This window comes from Terrapene carolina, unplaced genomic scaffold, assembly GCF_002925995.2.
Source record: "Terrapene carolina triunguis isolate 2854851 unplaced genomic scaffold, T_m_triunguis-2.0 Scaffold111, whole genome shotgun sequence".
Taxonomy (NCBI): Eukaryota; Metazoa; Chordata; order Testudines; family Emydidae; genus Terrapene; species Terrapene triunguis.
In genome coordinates, this window is record NW_020664462.1 from 27,540,729 (window position 1) to 27,560,557 (window position 19,829).

At 46.2% G+C, this 19,829-nt stretch overlaps 1 protein-coding gene across 1 annotated transcript in view; it reads right to left on the bottom strand.

The window, feature by feature from the left end:
- Nucleotides 1-8,042: 8,042 nt before the first annotated feature.
- The window catches only part of SVIL (supervillin), a 145,574-nt gene continuing 133,787 nt past the window's right edge, over nucleotides 8,043-19,829 (bottom strand). The window contains exons 36-40 of the mRNA XM_024214440.3: nucleotides 19,235-19,390; nucleotides 17,949-18,092; nucleotides 10,371-10,492; nucleotides 9,157-9,312; nucleotides 8,043-9,003 (exon numbers count right to left, since the gene is read on the bottom strand). Of these exons, the coding sequence (XP_024070208.2) occupies nucleotides 8,917-9,003; nucleotides 9,157-9,312; nucleotides 10,371-10,492; nucleotides 17,949-18,092; nucleotides 19,235-19,390 (665 nt within the window). The 3' untranslated portion in view covers nucleotides 8,043-8,916. The remainder of the gene's footprint in view (nucleotides 9,004-9,156; nucleotides 9,313-10,370; nucleotides 10,493-17,948; nucleotides 18,093-19,234; nucleotides 19,391-19,829) is intronic.

The window sequence follows — 19,829 nt, forward strand, 5'->3', positions numbered from 1 at the left end:
TCAACAGGGAAGGGGGGCACGCGCTCCAGGGCCTTATGCCAGGAAGCCCAACTCCTGTGGGAGTTCTGTATAGCCCACAACATCCTCCTCCGAGAGTTCCACCTACCCGGCGAGAGCAACACGCTCACAGATCGCCTGAGCAGGGTGTTCTCACAACAACACGAGTGGTCCCTGCACAGGGAGGTGGCAGAATGGATTTTCCTTCAGTGGGGCACTCCCCAGGTAGACCTATTCGCCACCACCCAGAACAGCCTGTGTCCCAGGTTCTGCTCCAGGGTGATAGAAGGCAATAGGGCCATGATGGACGTGTTCCTGCTCGATTGGTCGGGGCCCCTGATGTACGCCTTCCCGCCCTTCCCCCTCATAGGCAGGGTCCTACAGAAGGTGAAGTCAGACGGGGTGAGAATTATCCTGATAGCCCCGGATTGGGCCCATCAACATTGGTATGGGAGCTTACTGCAACTCTTGGCGGCCTCCCCTCGCAGGCTGCCGCTCCGCCCACACCTCCTCTCCCAGGAGGAAGGTAGTCTCCTCCATCCCAACCTGGCCCCGCTCCACCTGACCGCGTGGCTGCTCCATGGCTAGATGCGGAGGAGGGGAAGTGTACCAAGGCTGTTAGACGGGTCCTGCTTGAAAGCAGGAAGCTGTCCACACGGAGGGCCTACCTGGCTAAGTGGTATCGGTTCTCCTCATGGGTGAGGGAGAGAGGTTCCTCCCCCGCGTCTGCTCCGCTCCAGCTGGTCCTGGACTACCTCCTGTTCCTTAGGACCCAAGGGCTAGCTCCCTCCTCGATCAGGGTGCACCTGGCAGCCATTTCGGCCTTCCACCCTCCGGTGGCGGGACAGTCAGTGTTCTCCCACCACATGACTTCCAGGTTTTTAAAGGGTTTGGACAGAGCGTTCCCTTATGCTAGACCCCCGGTTCCCCCTTGGGACCTGAACCTGGTACTGTCATGCCTCACGGGACCTCCCTTTGAGCCCTTGGCCACTTGTTTCTGGTCCCACTTATCTGAGAAAGTGGCGTTTTTGGTGGCTATCACCTCAGCCCGCAGGGTTTCGGAGCTTAGGGCACTGATCTCGGAACCCCCGTACACTGTCTTCCATAAGGGGAAGGTCCAGCTTCACCCGCACCTGGCCTTCCTATCGAAGGTGGTCTCGGCGTTTCATATGGACCAGGACATTTTCCTGCCAGTCCTGTGTCCTAAGCCCCATTCCTCCAATGAGGAATGACGCCTACACATGCTAGATGTGCGTAGGGTGCTGGCCTTTTACTTAGATCGAACAAGGCCATTCCGGACATCCCCTCAGCTTTTCATTGCTACGGCCGAGCACATGAGAGGGCAACCGGTTTCCACCCAGCGGATTTCCCGCTGGATCACCTCGTGCATATGCACGTGTTATGACCTGGCTGGGGTTCCCCCACGTCCTATTGTTAAGGCGCATTCGACGAGAGCCCAGGCCTTGTCAGCGGCCTATGTAGCTCATGTCCTTGTTCAGGACATCTGCAGGGCTGCTACATGGTCCTCTGTCCATACTTTTGCATCGCACTATGCGATCGTCTCCCAAGCAAGGGACGCCGCCGGGTTTGGTAGGGCGGTGATCCGCCCGGGCAACCCTTAACTTTTATCATTTAGAACTCCTACCCACCTCCGTCAGGTATAGCTTGGAGTCACCTACTGTGGACTACACAGGAGCAATCACTCGAAGAAGAAAGGACAGTTACCTGTTCCGTAACCGGTGTTCTTCGAGATGTGTTGCTCCTCTCTATTCCACATCCCACCCTCCTTCCTCTCTGTCGGAGTTGTCTGGCAAGAAGGAACTGAGGGTGGGGGGGAGCACGCAGCCCCCTTTATGGCGCGATATGTCGGCGCCACTCCAGGGGTCGCAGCGGTGCTCCTCCACTACAGATGCTGCCGGAAGTTTTTCCCTTAGCACCGGTGCACGTGGCAAGCATGCACACCTACTGTGGAATAGACAGGAGCAACACATCTCGAAGAACGCCAGTTACGGAACAGGTAACTGTCCTCTCTCATAAACTAGACCTTTCATGGAGATATAGGGCTAGATAGCTGCCACCCGACTGAGCCGCCTTGCACCATGCTGGCAGTGTAAAGGAGCTGAAACAGTCCATGGGGGAACACCCCTAGGGCAGGCGTGTTGGGGAACTGATTTGCACAGCTCTTTCCTGGTCTCAGTTTAGGGGCATGCTGAGGCAGCAGCCAGAGTGTGCTCTATACTTAGCCAATGCGGGGCTGCAGATCAACGGGGTAGCAGCCCCCGGGGCACCTCTGACTTGTGCTGGGGGTTGTTCTGCCACCTTGGGGCTGACTGTAATCAGGAGCCACAGACGTGGTGTAATGCCACCTTTGCCCTCACTTCCTGAGAGATATCCCAGAATCTGGCCTATTATCCTGGAGATGCAGCCCTGGGAGGAAAAAAAGTCTTGTTGTGGAGCACTTTGCATGCCCAGACCATATGTTTACAGCACAGAGAACTCAGCTTCCCCAAGGCCTGGGGGTGGGGGGTGACTGGAGGCAGAGCAGGGCTGTAGGAAGCCTGGAACACAAGAATCTACATCGTTTATGCATCACAGAAGCCCCATTCCATGACTCCATTCACATACACTGAATGGTAGCAGAAACGTTCTCCAGAGATCAAAAATTAATCTGCTTTACACCAAGTCCACAGCTTTGCAGGCTGCTTGGGGCTGACCCTCAAGTGCTTTTACCATTATATAGAAATGTGGCAGCTAAATTGCACCGTTAGGAAGATCAGACAAATTTAAGAGGCCGTGGCCTGCTGGCTCCCAGCCCAGCATGCTTCCCTCTAGGAGACAGTGGGAGACGGTCTCTGTCTCTCCATGACAGGGCTGCCAAAAGCATGTCATGCAGGATACATAACACTTGTCAGGTTTCCCTCCTAAATGTCTCAAAAACTGATCATCCCACCTGGCACTGTCCCTGACACAGGACTGAGACCTGCCAAGCAGGTAATGGAACAATTGGTGTAATTTGATGTGTCAAGGGACTACATGGCAAGCTGCAGGCGTTTCTTGCCAGACAGGTAATGCAACGGGTGTGAGCCATGGCCCTGGGGAATCAGCGTTCATTGCTGCCACTTTAGAACAATGGGTTTTCAGGAAAAGAGCAGTGGCGTTGGCTACTGTCCTAGAGCAGGGGGAGTCAGTTCAGCAGGTTAAAATCAACAGGCACACTGATGATTATCTACCAGCATCTTCCCTGGATTTGTGCTAGTGACTGCTGAATAGAACATTTGTTACCTAATACTCTCCATTCGTGGGCTGACCTTGCTGTCATTTGGGCTGTGCCTCTCTCTCCAGCTACTCTCAGGGGGAAGGAGCGATCAGGAGGCAGAAAGGATAGACGCGTATGGTCCCGTGGCAGCGATACTGGGGAAGCAGGCAGGCTCACACCCTCAAATATGAATGTGGAGAAAAAGAAAGGAAGCCTAGGCCCCCCCTTTCAGCCTTTGCTGCAGGGTCAGGCCCCTTAACCCCTAGTCAGACACCATCCTGTAAGAAGGATGCAGTTTGACATTATGAGTGTAACATTGCACCATGGCAACATTTAACCAAGCTTAGCTGGGGCCCTTGCACAAATTTAGGGGCTCCCCCACCTCCTCCCGTGGGCTTAGTTCTGAATGTCCGTTCTGACCCTCTGGTGGTCTAAAAGAGGGGAAGCTGGAGGACACAAGGGGAGGGCAGAAGATGCTGGATGAGTCTCCAATCCTTGCACTACTCAAATCAAACCAGAACATTTCTGACTCATGGAAAAAGCAACAGAGGGTCCTGTGGCACCTTTAAGACTAACAGAAGTATAGCCAGAGAACCCTCTGTTGCTTTTTACAGATTCAGACTAACACGGCTACCCCTCTGATACCTGACTCATGGAGTTATTCCAGGGTTCTGGGATCACCATCATCTGCTCTGACACTGGGAAATATTATCTACAGACTTCTCGGGGCATTTATAGCACCGTTATTCAGTCAGCTCATTGGTCTGTGGGCTAGTTTTACACTGCCCCATCCAACCACCCCTTCTCCCTGCCCCTGACTGCCCCCTGCTGCCCCATCCAACCCACCCTCCTTCCTGACTGCCCCCCCGGGACCCCTGCCCCCATTCAACCCCCTCTGTTCCCCCCCCAACCACCCTGCCCCCTATACACACTCCCGCCCCCTGACCACCACCCTGAACTCCCCTGCCCTCTATCCAACCCCCCCTGCCCCCTCACTGCGCTGGCTGGAGCACCGGTGGCTGGCGGCACTACAGCCGTGCCACCTGGCTGGAGCCGGGCCACGCTGACGCCACCACCACGCAGCACAGAGACCGGGTCAGGCCGGGCTCTGCAGCTGTGCTGCCCCAGGAGCTCACAGCGCTGCCACCCAGAGCATTGCGCCAGAGGCAGAGCGAGCAAGCTGAGGCTGCAGGGGAGGGGCTGGGGCTAGCCTCCCGGGCCAGGAGCTCGGGCAGGACGGTCCCGCAGGCGGGATGTGGCCCGCGGGCTGTAGTTTGCCCACCTCTGGATTAGATACAGATAAATAGACTATGAGAAACAATACAGAAGTGGCAGCCACTGTCAACAAGGGCAAAAGTCAAATTGGAAGGCAAATGAATATAAATATGGGGGTAGGCAGGGAAGATCTGTGCCAAAAACTACCTTCCTGTACGGCACTGTACCCAAAAAAATCCAACCCCCTAACAATGCCCAGCTTTTGGTCTGGACAAGCTGCAAAGTCAAAACAATTTCCTCCCACAGGAGGAAACATCTAGGGCATATATGATCAATCCAGTCCCCGTCTCCTCTCCGGAGATATGCAATGGTACCTGTACCTAGCACCGTACCAAGCAGCATGGTAGGGCTTTACTCAGTTTTAACACTGACCTCTTAGAATAGAAAAATCTGCTAAAAAGGTAAAGTATTAGCTTCCTTAGCGGCACTGGTCGTCGGTGACTGAAGCTGATGTCCTTATGCACTTGAGCAGGTGGCAGCAGGTCTCCATGCTGCCTTCTCAGCCATTTCTTAGGTTGTTCGATGATATTTACCAACGCATGCCCATATGCCTCTACACAAGGGAAAGCGGTGTGCTCTCCAGCTATGTACCAGGGTTGACATACTAGTTTTAGCACTGCTCATCTGCAACCGTATCCAAGTGGCAACAGAACATTTTAGGTAGAGAATGCAAGTAGTGGAGATTCTGTCCAGTTATTTCCACCCTCTCTCCAGTTCAGGTACTGGCTGAGCTGCATAGCTGGTATGTAGAGTGAAGGCAAGAGTTCCGGTAGCCAACTCCAGACAACTATGAGGCAGTTGGTAGAGAGATGCAGGCGTTCCCAGTGGAATTTCTCTCTGCCTGCTGAAGTGCCCTTTTTAAGAGTCTCCCCCTCCCCCAACATTCAGCTCATGACACCTGGAATTCAGAGAGAAGTAATCCATTAGTTCTTTTATAATATAGGAGGCACACTTCATGTAGACTGAAATGAGTGGTTCACGTAACTTACTGACCAAGGCCACTAACAGTGTTATGGTTTCTTGTTCATTGAGTCCCGCCCACCCCATTTTGCATTACCAGTCTCCACATCATCCAGCCATCTTCAATTGATGAAGCAGAGATATTAGTACATTCTTTTGGAGGAGTTTGGATGACGCTTTTGCCTTCAGTAAGGGCCTGCCCACAATTCTTGGTACCAAATATTGAAACCAATTGGAGAAAACCACTAATCAAAGGTAAGATTACTTGTTTCTTTTCCTTCCTATGCTTCATTAGCCTCCTCTTGTAGCTGAAACATACCATCTGTGGGTTTTCAAGCATAAAGTTATATTTGTTTTGGTGTGTTTGCTTCCAGCCCATTTCACACCTAACAAATCCTTACATAAACATTCGTGCACATGCAAGGGGGCGGGGGTGGGGGGGAAGCAACATTGCTACAGATGTCTAGATTGCGTGTGTACTTAAAAATAAATAAATAAAAGCCTTTGAGATCAAATTCCTAATTATGACACATTTAAGTCTGCAAGATGGAAGTTATGAGAATTTGTGAGACTATCCAGAATGCTGTTTTCATTTAGTAGCTGAATAGCCAGCCAGGATGACACACTGAAGCTACAATTGTCTTTTCCACAGAGCCCATGTGCCAGGCACTAGCTTTTGCCTTATGGAGGGCACTCCAAAGATTTAGGTGTGCTCTCAGGAGACTGCTCGTTGGCGCTTGCACTTCCATTTCATTGAGAGCTGCAATCACAAGAATTCAAATGTTTTAATGGCTCCTCCTCCTTCATGAAAGGACAGGCCATTTCTAACTACATCACAGTGGGCAGATCTTCTGTGAAAAACCCATATGCAACGATTCTGCTTTATAAGGGCACATGCTCAGTGATATCAGCCTTACGTGTTCAAAAAATCTGAGTCCTCCTCCCCCCAAGTATGAGTTTTGATCAAAAATGAAAATTAAATAATAATTTGTAGGTTCTTTTTATTTGCCTCCTGGTTTTTCAGCCTTTCGAGTTCACATTAAACTTTTTTTTCCTGCAACCATAAGAACAAGAAATTTACCTTTTTTTAAATGAAAAGCTCAGAGTCTCATATGATCACAGGACTCCAGAAACTGGGACTAAGAGACACTCCAAACAGCATAAGAAATGTCAAAAATCATGAGTTGACAACACTGCATTCCATATTATCCACATCTGGATTTCTGTGCCTGCTTCTCTAATTTAAATTTAAGACTGTAGAGCAAGGGGCGTCTATTGTCTGTGTCTTGATCAGCACCCAGAACACTTGGTGTTTTTAAAACAAACCAACCAACCTAAAAATCTAGTGATGGTCTCCCACAGTGGGGCAAAAACAAAGTCAGACTATGCAGATTAGCTTTTTATTGTAGAGACAAAATGAAAACAGTAAAAAAAAAAAAAAAAAAAGTGAATGCATGAATAAATAGAACTAATCCTTAATTCTAGCTTGATCCTATCACTGCAAAGGGTGAAAGAAAAAGTGTTTTCAGGGGTTGGAAATATTGGCAGTATTTCCCCTTGGGCTATTATTTCTAACTCTTCACAGAGACCAGTAACAAAAGAAGAGATACTATTTGTAAAAATCCTTTTGCTGTAATAACTGCACATCTGTTGAATGCAACTTAACATGGTACTTATGCCAGAGATGGAAAACAAATTTTTAGACTTAAAAAAAAGGGGCGTGCTAATTTAAAACTTTTCACTGATCTGTCAAAATACTTACAAAGCCTATTCTTTTTAAAGCACGTGGATAATCAGGTTTTGTATGGAGGTTTGACAAAACATACATCCCACTACACTCATGATCCACTTTATTTTCCTGTGGTCACAGTCAGGTCAAGAGCAGCAAATTATCAAAAATACAAAGTCACTTGGCACTGATAGGTAACAAAGGTGTTATAAGTAGAAAGGAGATTTCCAGTAGCTACAGTCTACAAGGCAAGTTTTCTGGGTTTACAGGACGTAGTATTTGAAAGGTACAATGATACTGCAAAGGTAACAGTAGCAATCCTTACAGAAATTCAAGGTCAGAGATAACAACTACCTGAAAATAAAGATAAAGTTTCAAGCAATGACAGAATCTGACACCTGATTAAACAGTTGCTTGCCCAAACTAATGCAAATGGCCACGTTTTCAGTTCTACCACTTTCTTTGAGAATGAAAATACAGTTAATATTCAATACCATGTTAATTTTGAGCTTTACTCACCATCATTCATATTCTTGGTAGGTTTTCAATTGGCCAAACATTTTACATCAAGTATAAAAAGGGGGCAATTGAAAATAATTCAATAGTTCTATAATTGTTTCAAGAGGTAGCACTAGTTAAGACTGTTGTACAGTCTAGTTTTATCTTTGTATAATCATAAATTTCTCTATTATCTGCCACTCTTAAATCATAACACTGTAAAATCCTCTAAATGCCTCAGGTTACAAATAGTTCAAATGTAAATACAGTATTATGGAACATTTTTCTATGATAGCATAGGGTATATGTGTAAAGAATGACTAGCCAGAGCATCACTGAGTTTATTCTGAAGCTTTTACTTTAAGCTCTTATATAATGAAAGACGTTTAATCTTTACAACATGTATTAGAAACTGAGATGTTTTTATTTCTACTATTATAAAAGTAATATAGGAGACCGTTCTAAACCATCTTCAAAATGCAGACCAATCTTTTTTGTATATAAACTGTACACAAAAACAAGGCACTATACATTTTTGGATATTGAAATATAAAGGTTGATTTGCATAGTTTCTAAAGAAACCCATGCCATAAATACAAATGCTTTGTTCAGTTTAGCACCTGAAGCAGCATTGAGAACAATTCATTACCTATTGCAAAGAGAAACTTTTCAGAATGCATAAGATATATATGGGTGGTATAGCTAATTCAGTATAAGCAACTGCCATCCGACTACCTTTCTGTATAGAGAATTTTTTTTTTTTACATGAAAGTCTTGAAAGTGAATACATATTGCATTGTTAAATACATACTTGTTCTATGTGTTTATATAAATATAAATTCTTTGTAATCCACAAACTAACAAAATAACACTTTACAAAGAGAACATCTTCAAAAAACACATGGCAAGTCCTATATATAGCCAAAGGATTGTTGCAGTAGTAGCTTGAGAAACTACTGTTTAAGTGCACAGGAGAGCAAAGTTTAAACACATTACCCTTGGAGTTGAACAAAGCTTCCAAAGAGTTCTCTTGCACATTTACAATATTACACAACTCAAGATCAGGCAGTATCTAAAAATTTAAGATCATCTCTAATTTCTTTTTTGAACACTAATCCAGAGCAATTCATTTTGCTAATTCCAAGGTGTTGAAAGTGACGATACAGATCCCTCTGGTACTATCACTACGCGATAACATTACTTAGAAAAGTCCTTTTGCCTTTTTCACATTAACCTGCTTCCAAGAGGGCAGTGCATTGTACTCGTCTCTTGTCATCTCTAAGGCGGCCTGAATTTAAGACAAAAAGACACATCACTGTTAGGAAAGTCATTTACTAAACTCAAAGTGCTCACCAATCGAGTAGTGAAGCTGTCACAAGAGAGGTTTGGAATGATTCAACACATGCATGTACACAACAATTTATCTCCCCTCCCCCCTTACCTCAAAGTCTTCATCTGAAAGATAAATTTCAAGTTTCAGTGGATCAGCTCCCTCAGGTAAAGGCCTAGCTAAAAGATCTGCTAGTGGATACACAGTTTTGCACAGCTTGGCTAACACGTCCTCTACAAGGATTATCTGATTAGAAACTTCAGCATCCTGGAGGAGAGAAAGGAATGAAAGGAAAGAGTTTAGAAACATGCTACTGAAATCAGCAATTGCTGATTTTAAATACAGCCTACTACAGAGCTGGTACCAATTCTGCCCTAGCTGGGGATGGTTAGCCGGCCCCTGTATTTTAGAAGTAGACTATGCACATTTGGTGCTAACCCAGTTCTTTGGCTGGAACAATCTGCTACTATAAAATATTTGTATTTAAGAACACAAGGGCACTCCTCCTCTTCCCTAAGAAACCCCATTTCACCACCCATTTTTTTTTTTTACTCCTGCCACCACATTTTGACTAAGGAGGAAGACTTTCAGAAAACTCCTGGAGATAGCCAGTGTCTCTTCTTGGTAATATTTTACACTTAAAAACACCCTGCATCTGAGGATCTTAAAGTAGTCACATGGTCTGGAATTAACTTCATTTCCCTGAAGGGGAAACTGATGCAGAGGCCCAAAGAAATCCCTGTAGAATGGCACTTTGACATGCTAGTATGGAGATTCTGATTTGAATTACATAAAAAACCCACATACTGCTGCCTGTTTTGTTCAGTTACACTGAGACTTTTCCAGGTGGGTCATCCCCACCAAAGAGTGTGCGATATTTTGTATGGAAACAGACAATATTCCAGTCCATAGTTTCAAAGAAAACAGGAGCCTACCTTGTTGGGAGACAGAGGCAGAGCTTAATCAAGGTTTTGTGCAGCTCAGAGGTGGCACCCCTATTTTATCTTACTAGTTTTTAGGTAGGATTCAATGTTAAGAGTCAAGTTAAGAATCTTTTAGTTCCACTTCTTAAGTCTTCAAAGAATGAAACATTTACTAGAATGTATGAAACTCTATAACTCATTGAAAATATCTATAATGCACTTGTCAAAATTCAGCCATGTAATGATACTTATTTCTTCCAGATTCCTGAAGTGCATTATTTAGGTTAATCCTCTGGAGTTTGGGACTTCCCAGCATAAAACATGCTGGCTGTTACTAACAATAGCAAACAGAAAAATACAAGCGCAGCAACAGGAAACAATTGCAATAGAAGGCTTGTTTACCATTTCTGTGATCTCGGCTATGTCTTCTCTGTGTTCCCAGCTAGGGAACATATTGGTGAACGTCAGGGGTTCAAGACCAGCATGAATTAGGTAGGATTTCGGAGGTTTCTTTACGTTTTTTCCTATAACATCCAAAATACAAAACGAGAGGTGTTGTAAAACATGAATTATCTTGCAGGCTCTCGGTCACTCTATATTGCCAGGTAAAATTTTAGCAGGGCCTTTCATCTAGACCAGAGGTTCTCAAACTGCGATCCGTGGACCACCAGTGGCCCACAAGCTCCATTCAGGTGGGCCGCAGAGAGTTCCCTCTAAGGTGCACACTTGGGCGGCTTCACACAAGAAAATAAAGGGCCACACACCTAATTAGTGGAGCCACGCAGGCATGGCTCCCCAAGACCACCACCTTACCTTACATGTGTCTCTTCTCCAGGGTCCAGGCACCTAATTAGTTTGGAATTTGGGACGTGCAGGGCTGCAGCGGCCAGAGAAAGAGGCAACTTTCCCCAGCTCCAGGGCTGCGGCTGCCGGGGAGAAACCCCCGCTCCTTCCCAGCCCCAGCTTGGGGGCTGCCGCGGCAGGGGAGAGATGGTACATCCATCGCATTAGAAAGGTAAGACTACTGATATTAAATTATGAGTTGTGAGCTTTTATTTGTAGAACAAAAAACATTAATTATTATAAAGTTTTTTTTATATAACACTTTTATCCAAAGCGCTTTGCAATAGTTAGCTAACGGTACAAATAACATTTGGAAAGATCATTAAGTGGTCCGCCGAGACCCTCAGCAATTTTCAAGTGGTCTGCGAAAAAAAAAGTTTGAGAACCACTGATCTAGACCAGCGTTTCTCAAATGCGGCCACCATGGGGCTTTTCTTGCTGCCACCGCCTCCTGGGCTGTGATGGGGGCGGGGCGGGGGGTAGAGAGAAAGAAACACAAAGCCTCCTCCAAGGCCGCCGGTGAGTTCCCCACCTTCTCGGGGGCGGAGGGGTCAGGCTTCAGCCCTGGGGTGGCTAGCCCCGGGGCTTCAGGCTCCATTTCCTGGCCACACAGTGACGGGCTCTGGCCCCAAGCTCACCACCCCCCATTGCCCTGGCCCCCACTGCCTCTGTACTCACCTCCCCATTCAGGGCTTAATTTGTCCCCAGGCTTGCTGGGGTTGAGTTAGTCTGTTGTGACTAATGATTTGGACATGCATATGTGCATTTTTTCCCCCTTTAGTTAATTCAGTATTTTAGGAAAAATTGTCAGAGCGGCCACCAGCAAGAGTTGGTGGCCGCACTCTGAGGCCACCAAAAAACGTGTTGTGAGAACCCCCGATCTAGACTGTGCTCAACAAACTTTCTTTTGCACATCAGAGCAACTTTAAAAGGTGTATTGTTCAATATTCTAAAAGTGTGCCTATCATGTCATCTCCGGGCATATGTACAAATCCAAATACGTAGCTTACTACTGAAAAAGAACAAAACAAAATGGACTCCTCTCATAACATGCACAATATAAGCCTTCCCCCCCCTCCCCACGCACAATCCACCACCCTGCAAAAAAGCCCGAGTGGAAAGATGAATTTTGCATAATGTTCTGAGGTTACCAAAAGAAGGGAATTCCAGAACAGAGTGTCCTGCATTGAAAATGTCAGCAGCATGCAAAATTCAAGTTTGGAGACCCCGGTGAGAATCTCTCAGCTGCCCACAATGTCACTGCAGTATGTGGGGAATGCAAGGTGGTAATGGTGGTTAGAAGCTAAACCATACAGGCCTTTAGAAAGCAATACAAACACCTGGAATTGTACCTAGAAGTGAACAGGACATCAGTGCAGTCTATGCAGCACTCATGATATGCTCCCTACGGCCAGCTGGACCATTGCAATTTGCTGCAGTTGGAACTTACAAAGGATCTTCAAAGGATGCCCTGCACACCACACAGAACACTGCAATAATCCCATCTGGAGGTCAGAAAGACATGCCCATAGATAATGACTGCAGTTATTACACCAAATGCAGACGAAAAAAGGCACTCTCTTGGCCAGCTCAATTCATAGCAATGAGGGACCCACGAGTGCTCCTTGATGGTGAATACTCCTGAAGAAGGGTGGACAAACATCCTTAAAATGGAGACAGGCATGATTTCTCAAAACAGCCTCATACCATCTTGTCTGGAGCCTCATCCAGCTCACTCTACCCCAAGTCCCTATCTCAGGTAGGCACTGAGAAAGATGACGACAACACGGCAACTCAGCTTGTCATTGGCATAAACCACAGGAATGAGAACAGAACCTTGCAAGAGATCACACTTGAGCTGTTACCAAGCAGTCTAGGATCTCAGAGGACAAACAGCACCAATCCAGGATCAAGAGTGATCCTGTCTATTGCACTCACTGTCTGGACTTAAAACTGTGTGCGGTTCATGGTAATAAAAGCAGCAGGTGGATCTAGAAGAGTCAGCATGGATACCTTACTAGAAAGTCAGTCACGGAAACTAGTGCCAGCTTCACACTATAGCTACACGTAAACCAGACAGACAGGGATCAATGAAATCTGAGGAGTCCAGACACTGCCAGAGTTCTCTTCACCACTGTGACCCAAGAACCACCTAATGCCAACTGACAAGGGGGAGCAGAGGGGTTGCAAAAATCTCGTCAGTCTGGTGTGTACATTCTAGTCTACCAAAGAATGTCATGGGAGGTGTCAAATGAAAGCCAGTGTCAGCTGGGTCATTATTATTGTTGTGATTCCATGTATAGATACAATGTAAGGAGTTATGTATATATACTGAAAATGTGGTTTTCATGTCTGTATCAAGGCATTAAGCAATAGCCAAGGTGCAAAACAGGTTTTCCTCCAGACAGGAGGGAAGGTGAGCAATGTCACTCTCTGTTGGGATGTAAATCAAGCATTGTAAGCTAACACAATGGATGCCCATCTACACATGAAGTCGAACGTTAAGAATGTGAAGTCAACAGGGAAGGAGCACACAGGAAAAAAACCCTAATCCACAGGGAGGAGTAGAGGGGAGTTCTGCTGGCTAAGGCCTTGGCTACACTTGTGAGTTACTGCGCTTTAAAGCCGCCCACAGCGCTGTAACTCACTGACTGGCTACACTGGCAAGGCACGTACAGCGCTGTATCTCCCTGGGTACACCGCTGCAGGTACTCTACCTCCCCGAGAAGCATAAGAGATACAGCGGAGTGGCTACGACTCTCCCCTGTGAGCGTGTACCAGGAATCAACCTGCAGCGCTGTACTGATCACCTTGTCAAGTGGCCAATCCTCTCCATTGTTGTGACCAGCTGCAGGAATGCAGAAGTGCCGGTTTCAAAGCTTGTACCACAGAAAAAAGCAAACTGTTTGCTTTGAGTGAGTGAATGAATGGGCAGGGGGCCGGGAGTTCGGAACTTGCAAAATAGCGTGCTGACACGCTCCAAAAAGCACTCTCTCCCCCCACACTCCCTGTCACACTCCACCCCACCCCCCCGTTTTGAAAAGCACGTTGCAGCCACATGAATGCTGGGATAGCTGCCCATAATGCACTGCTCCCAACACAGCTGCAAATGTTGCAAGTGTGGCCACGCCACTGCGCTGTCAGCTGTCGGTGTGGACAGACTGCAGCGCTTTCCCTACTCAGCTGTACAAAGACAGGTTTACCTCACAGCGCTGTACAGCTGCAAGTGTAGCCAAGGCCTAAGAGTAAAGAAAATGAACTTTGGGGGTATAGCTAGGAGACAAATAAGACACAGCCTCACCCTGCACCTAGAAGTAAATGGACAGCGCGTTTGCATTCATAAAAACGGGCTCTCAAGCAGCCTTGGTTGAAAACGCTGCAGAGGACTTTGGGTCAGATAAACTTCTTTAGACAGATTAACTTGTTAGTTAAGCTAGAGTGTTATGATTTTATTTCATATGTAACCATTTGTTTCCAATATTCCTACTCACTATCATTTGAATCTTTGATGATAAACTTATCCTTGTGTACATTATAAATTTATCCAAGTGTGATATTAAGCAAAATGCTAATCCTGAGTTGACTCTTACAAGTTGGTGTGTTCTGTTTGGGAACGTGGCAGTTCTCTGAGAAGGCAGCATGAGGCGCTGGATATCACAGGGGAACGCTTCAAAAGGACTCAGAGACTGGGGTGCACCTACTGTGACACTGCAAGGCAAAGCTAGGGCTGGCATAGCTCAGGGGATCGTGTTTGGGTGGGTAACAGGCTGGTGGTATTAGGAAGCTGACACCCAGATATGCACAAGGAAAACTCTCTCCTCACACTAGAGGCAGAGGGTAACAAGGTGACTCACAGTCCTGGGTACCCAGAGAACCATCACAACCACTTTCTCAATAACTCTGCAAACTGTGAGCACTACATGTTTTGTTTGAGGTCAAACATTTGGTAGCAAACAGATTAGAAAGAATTTAGTCACACGAAACAGACTAATCTACAGAGCTTTAATCTCAAGTATCCCAATGAACAAATTAGCAACAAATCAGAATCCTTCAGCTACACAATTTAGACAAGGGATTTATCATCTGAATCCTCCAGTTCCACAATCGCATTGTGGAAACCGCTTGAATTTGCCATATAATACTACGACAGTGATTTGAAACTCTGCAATTTGCAAAATTTGTCAGCCTAGTCTACACAGTAAGCAACACAGATCAGTGATACTAGTGGTGGAATATAGGAAGGATTGCTTGTGCCAGATAATGCTCTAATATCGGCTTAGCCATCTGGTAGGACAATTTAATTTTTGAGTGGAGAAACATTTTCATCATTTCAGTTAATGAAGTGAACTCTGCCCTCTACTCAAGCTGGTTTGCCTTTCTTATGCAAGAATCCGAACTGCAACACACACACTCTCTCTCTCTCTCCTATGCGGGAGCTCAGTGCTCCAAAGCAGTCTGCTGATTTAGGAGACAAAGCTTCAGAAAGTTTCAAGAAAATCTGACAGGTTAGATAAAGAGATTTGTGCACAAAAGAAGCAACGAGTGCCCGCTAGGAATATTCAAGCTGTTATCCAAGGATACAAATCAAAGTACTTCATATAATCTTGTAGTTTGAATGCTGGCTGTAAGCCAAAAAAAGTAATAAAACACACTTAAATTCGTCTGATTACCCACTTAACTAGATCCTTCTTGCTATTCTCTTTTACTTTTAGGATAACTGCAGTATTTATATTTCTTGCTATTTAATTGTGACATCTTATTAGGGCAATGAAAGACCAGCGCTAGTTAACCCATGAAAGATTAATTCCTGTAAAGTTTTCAGCATATCTGACAGGAAAATCACTCAACCCGCAGGCCCAAGAGGCTAAGAAACCAGTAGAACATCATATTCAAATGGTACCTGCTCCCACTGACACCGTGGCCACAAACCTAGCTCCTCCTCCTTCCCAGCGATTGAGATCATCCTGGGATTCAGATTGATTTTGGAAGGGGAAGTGCGTAGGTAAAATATTAGGACTTTGATGGTGGAAAAACTTGCTACATCAACAGCACAAATAGCTCTTGCAGAACTATACCACACCTGGAAAGGGAGCAAAGGGAGCTTTCAACTCCAAAGCCACCGTGGCTGAAAAATCATAGCCAGCAGAGCTACTGCACGTAGCGAAGCAATTAATCAGTTTGTGACACATAATCCCAAGCGCAGACCACCGAGGAGCTCTCATCCTACTTTGCATTCAAATACGGGGGGACAGAAAGGCAGAAAATCCAAACCACTGCAGACAGCATTCGCCACCCTGCTACCGTTACAGCCATTGAAATTCAAGAAATCCTGAGGCACATTCAAGTCACAACCTGCCCCCTGCTCTTTGATGAAAGCCAGGGGGGAAAAAGTTTTCATTAGCATGAGGCTGTATTGTCTAGCAGCTGGAGCCCTGGACTGCGTCTCAGGAGACCTGGATTCTATTCAAGGCTCTTCCATTGACCTGCTGGTTGACCTGGGCACTGCACCTCCGTGCCTCATCTGTAAAATGGGGATAATGATATTGACCTCCTTAGTCAAGTGCTCTGAGATCTACAGATGGAAAAAGCTATGTAAGGGTTAGGTAGTATTGTCACCAACATGTCCTTCAGAGTCTCAGAACTGCAATAGCCTGCCCCAGTCCTCAAAAAACCAGCATGTGGTGCAGAAGGGCCTTTCCAACTACTGCTCCATCTTTAACCTCTAATTCCTACTCCAATTGGAAACAACTCAAGGCCAACACGTGAAAAAAATCTGTCAACATCCTGGATGTACATCAGAATTCTGCACAAAGAGTGCTCCAGTGGCACAGGAAGAGGACTTCTGCATAGCAATGGATACACGTCATGTTTCAATGCTCAGCTTTTCGGTGACTTTCCACACGCAGCCACAAGGTGTTACTGATCCATTTAGGTGACACAACAGGAGTAGATGGCACAGTAGCATAATGACAATCATTCCTCTCCTACGCGGACCCAGAGAGCAGTGATCAGTCACTGGCACCTTCTTCCCCAAGGGCCCACACACGTGGAGTTCAACATTTATTCCTCCCACCTCTCCAGCTCTTTCACATATGAGAGAGACCACTGGAGAAGCTGGAAGGTGCCACTGACTCAGCTGTGAGTTGTACAGTTCATTTACCACAGCTGAAACCAATGCCATCGAGGATGTCACAATGCCACAAGAGATCAGCTCTTTAGTTGTAACTGGGAAGGGTTGGCTCAAACCAAATTGGGGTGATGCTGGTCAGATGGAGGAAATGCTCTGAAATAACAGCTGGGTCAATGTGCTCGTCTTCCAATGACGATATCCCATCATCCAACCCCTATTTGTCAGAGAGGTGAGACGCCTCAAGGTCCTTTTCTTCTCATCTCCAAGCTTGAGCCTTTTTTTATCCCCTTCTTCTAAGGAAACTCCATCCCTTCATCCAAGATCAGAATCCAGCCACCGCAATCCACGCATTCATCAGTTCAAGCTTGGATCACTGTATGTGGGACTAAATGTGGCAGCAGTGCAGAGGCTCTAACTTGTGCAGATCACATCTGTTTGTCTCCTTTGTGAGGCAGGCCACTGTGAGAACATCACACCACGCTTTGCTCCCTACACGAGCTCCCAGTCAGCTTCCAGCTTGTCAGTTCAAAGCCTTGTTCCTGATTTTCAAAGCGATCAACAAATCAGAACCCAGTTACATCAGCAATTGCATCTCCAACCATTCCTTTGGGACAATACACTTTACAAAACCCAGGACGAAGCACATTAGAGCTGGAGCCACAGCATTCAGCATTAAAGGGGGTTCTGTAATAGCATGAATTTCCAGAGATCAGACTAATCCACCATCTGCCCACTGCCCTCTTTGAGGAAGTACACTCACATTACAAGCAAGATGATTTAAATACAATAAAACATTGCTTCCCAACAGAGGCCTCTAATCCTGATGGAAGGATTGGGGGAAAGAATAGACAAATTCCTTGAAGTTTACTAGGGACCTCACCCTAGTTTACTAGGGACCCTTGCTGATTTATTTTACCTGGGGAGCACTTAAATACTCTGGTGAGCGTTACTATAGAAACCTTAAAATAGTCAGGATCAACACTGGCACAGAGTAGCTTTCTTATTACCTCTGCAGTATTGGAGTACTGTCTCCATGGCACATTTCCTGTCTGTAGCCCATCGGATTCGAGCTGATCCAGTTATTTTGTTTTCTACAGGCCACCAGCCTTGCCAAAGATACACTTCATGGTGATTGTCAACGAGGAAGAGTGCTATACAGCCAAAGAAGATCCAAAAATACCAGAGATTTAGTCAGTATATGTTTTACTAGGTTTCTCCATAAGATAAACGGCACAGCCTTGACTAAAATCAGCCTATTTTGGTTGGACAAATGAGACTTATCAATGTCATTTGTTATCCATCCACAGAGATTTCTGTAAACCCAAGAAGCAAGGGGCTGAGCTCTGGTTCCCCACAGGAAACAGTGTGCTTTCTTTAGTAATAGTTTGGGTACAAATACGTTGAATTGGTTTTAAGTATCTGCAAAGTGGAAATTTCAATCTTTTGTTGCTAAAGGTTGAACCCCTCCTGGTTTTACACACACTGAAGCACTACTGCTATTAATTAAATCTGAACAGACCCATGCTTTACTCCTGGGGGAATTCTGTGCCACTGCACAATGCAGAATTTGTGCAGAATTAATGTTCTGTGCAGAATTTCCGGCTGCCATTAGGGACTGCTGGACCAGGCAGAGCCCAGCTTCCCAGCTTGCAAATACAGGACACTGCTGGGGCAGAGGGGGAGCTGGAGGTGGGCACTGGGGAGAGGAGGTGCGGGTGTCTGGGCTGGGGGGTGCCCTGAGGCTGGACTCTGGGTGGGAGGGATGTGGGTGTCTGGCTTGCGGGGGCCCCACAGCTGGGCTCTGGGGGGGGAGAGGGCATGGGAGTCTGGTCCCGCAACTGGGCTTTGTGAGGGAGGATGCAGAGAAACAGGAACTGGGTTGTCGTAGGGATTTCTTTAACTTTCTACTCCTGGGGGAATCTAGTGCTCAGAGGTACTTTGAAATAAATCACCAAAATAACTGAAACTGGTGTAATCATACAATGTTATTTTGACAAAATATGAAGAATTTTAACATATTGTGCGCAAAATTTTTAGGTGCAGAATTCCCCCAGGAGTTCTGCTTACTGCATCCCAGTGCAAAGCAGTGTGGGACTATGCCTTTTCCCTCCCTACTTGCTTGTTGCATGAATACTTTTATAGGTCACCATTGTTCAATAACTCCTGTCAGTACGTTTCTCTACTTACATGTTAGAATAACTTTATACTAGGGGTCTCTGTATTCGGGACATTTATTCCTGGATATCCTAGCTGGGATCAGTGCAGTATTTACATCAATAGTCTGCTTCTGTACCTGGCTGTGGGGCAGTGTAGAGATCCTCCTGCAGGAATGGCATGGAACTGACAACAGTGGGATCTCTTGCAGGATATATATATTCAGTGGCTGAGAAGTCTCCCGATGAACTGCTGAGGATGAACAGGCGGGGGGTGAAGTTAAACTTTCCAGGATCTAATAGAACAAAAGACAAAAATGTCTAGTACAGCCGGACAAAGTTAATTTGAAAAGCTGCATTTACGCTTGCTACATTACACTTTGGCTTTTGAATAATCAGGAAAGGAGAATGGCAATGGCTGGGATAGAAAGCATTTTAGCTTTAGCCACCATTTTGAATCCAACCCTGGCTAGCAGTGACCAGCCATTTGAGGTATGTCCACACTACAATTAGACTCCCACCAGCTGAGTGGTACTCATGGGGTTCGGGTGAAGGGCCTACTTAACTGGGGTGTAGACGTTCAGGCTCAGGCTGCAGTCTGAGCCCTGGGGCCCTCCCATCTTACAGGGTCCTAGAGCCCGAAAGTCTACACTGCAATTAAACAGCCCTGCAAGCCCAAGTCAGCTAGCACGAGCCAGCCATGGGTTTTTAATTGCAGTTTAGACATACCCTTGG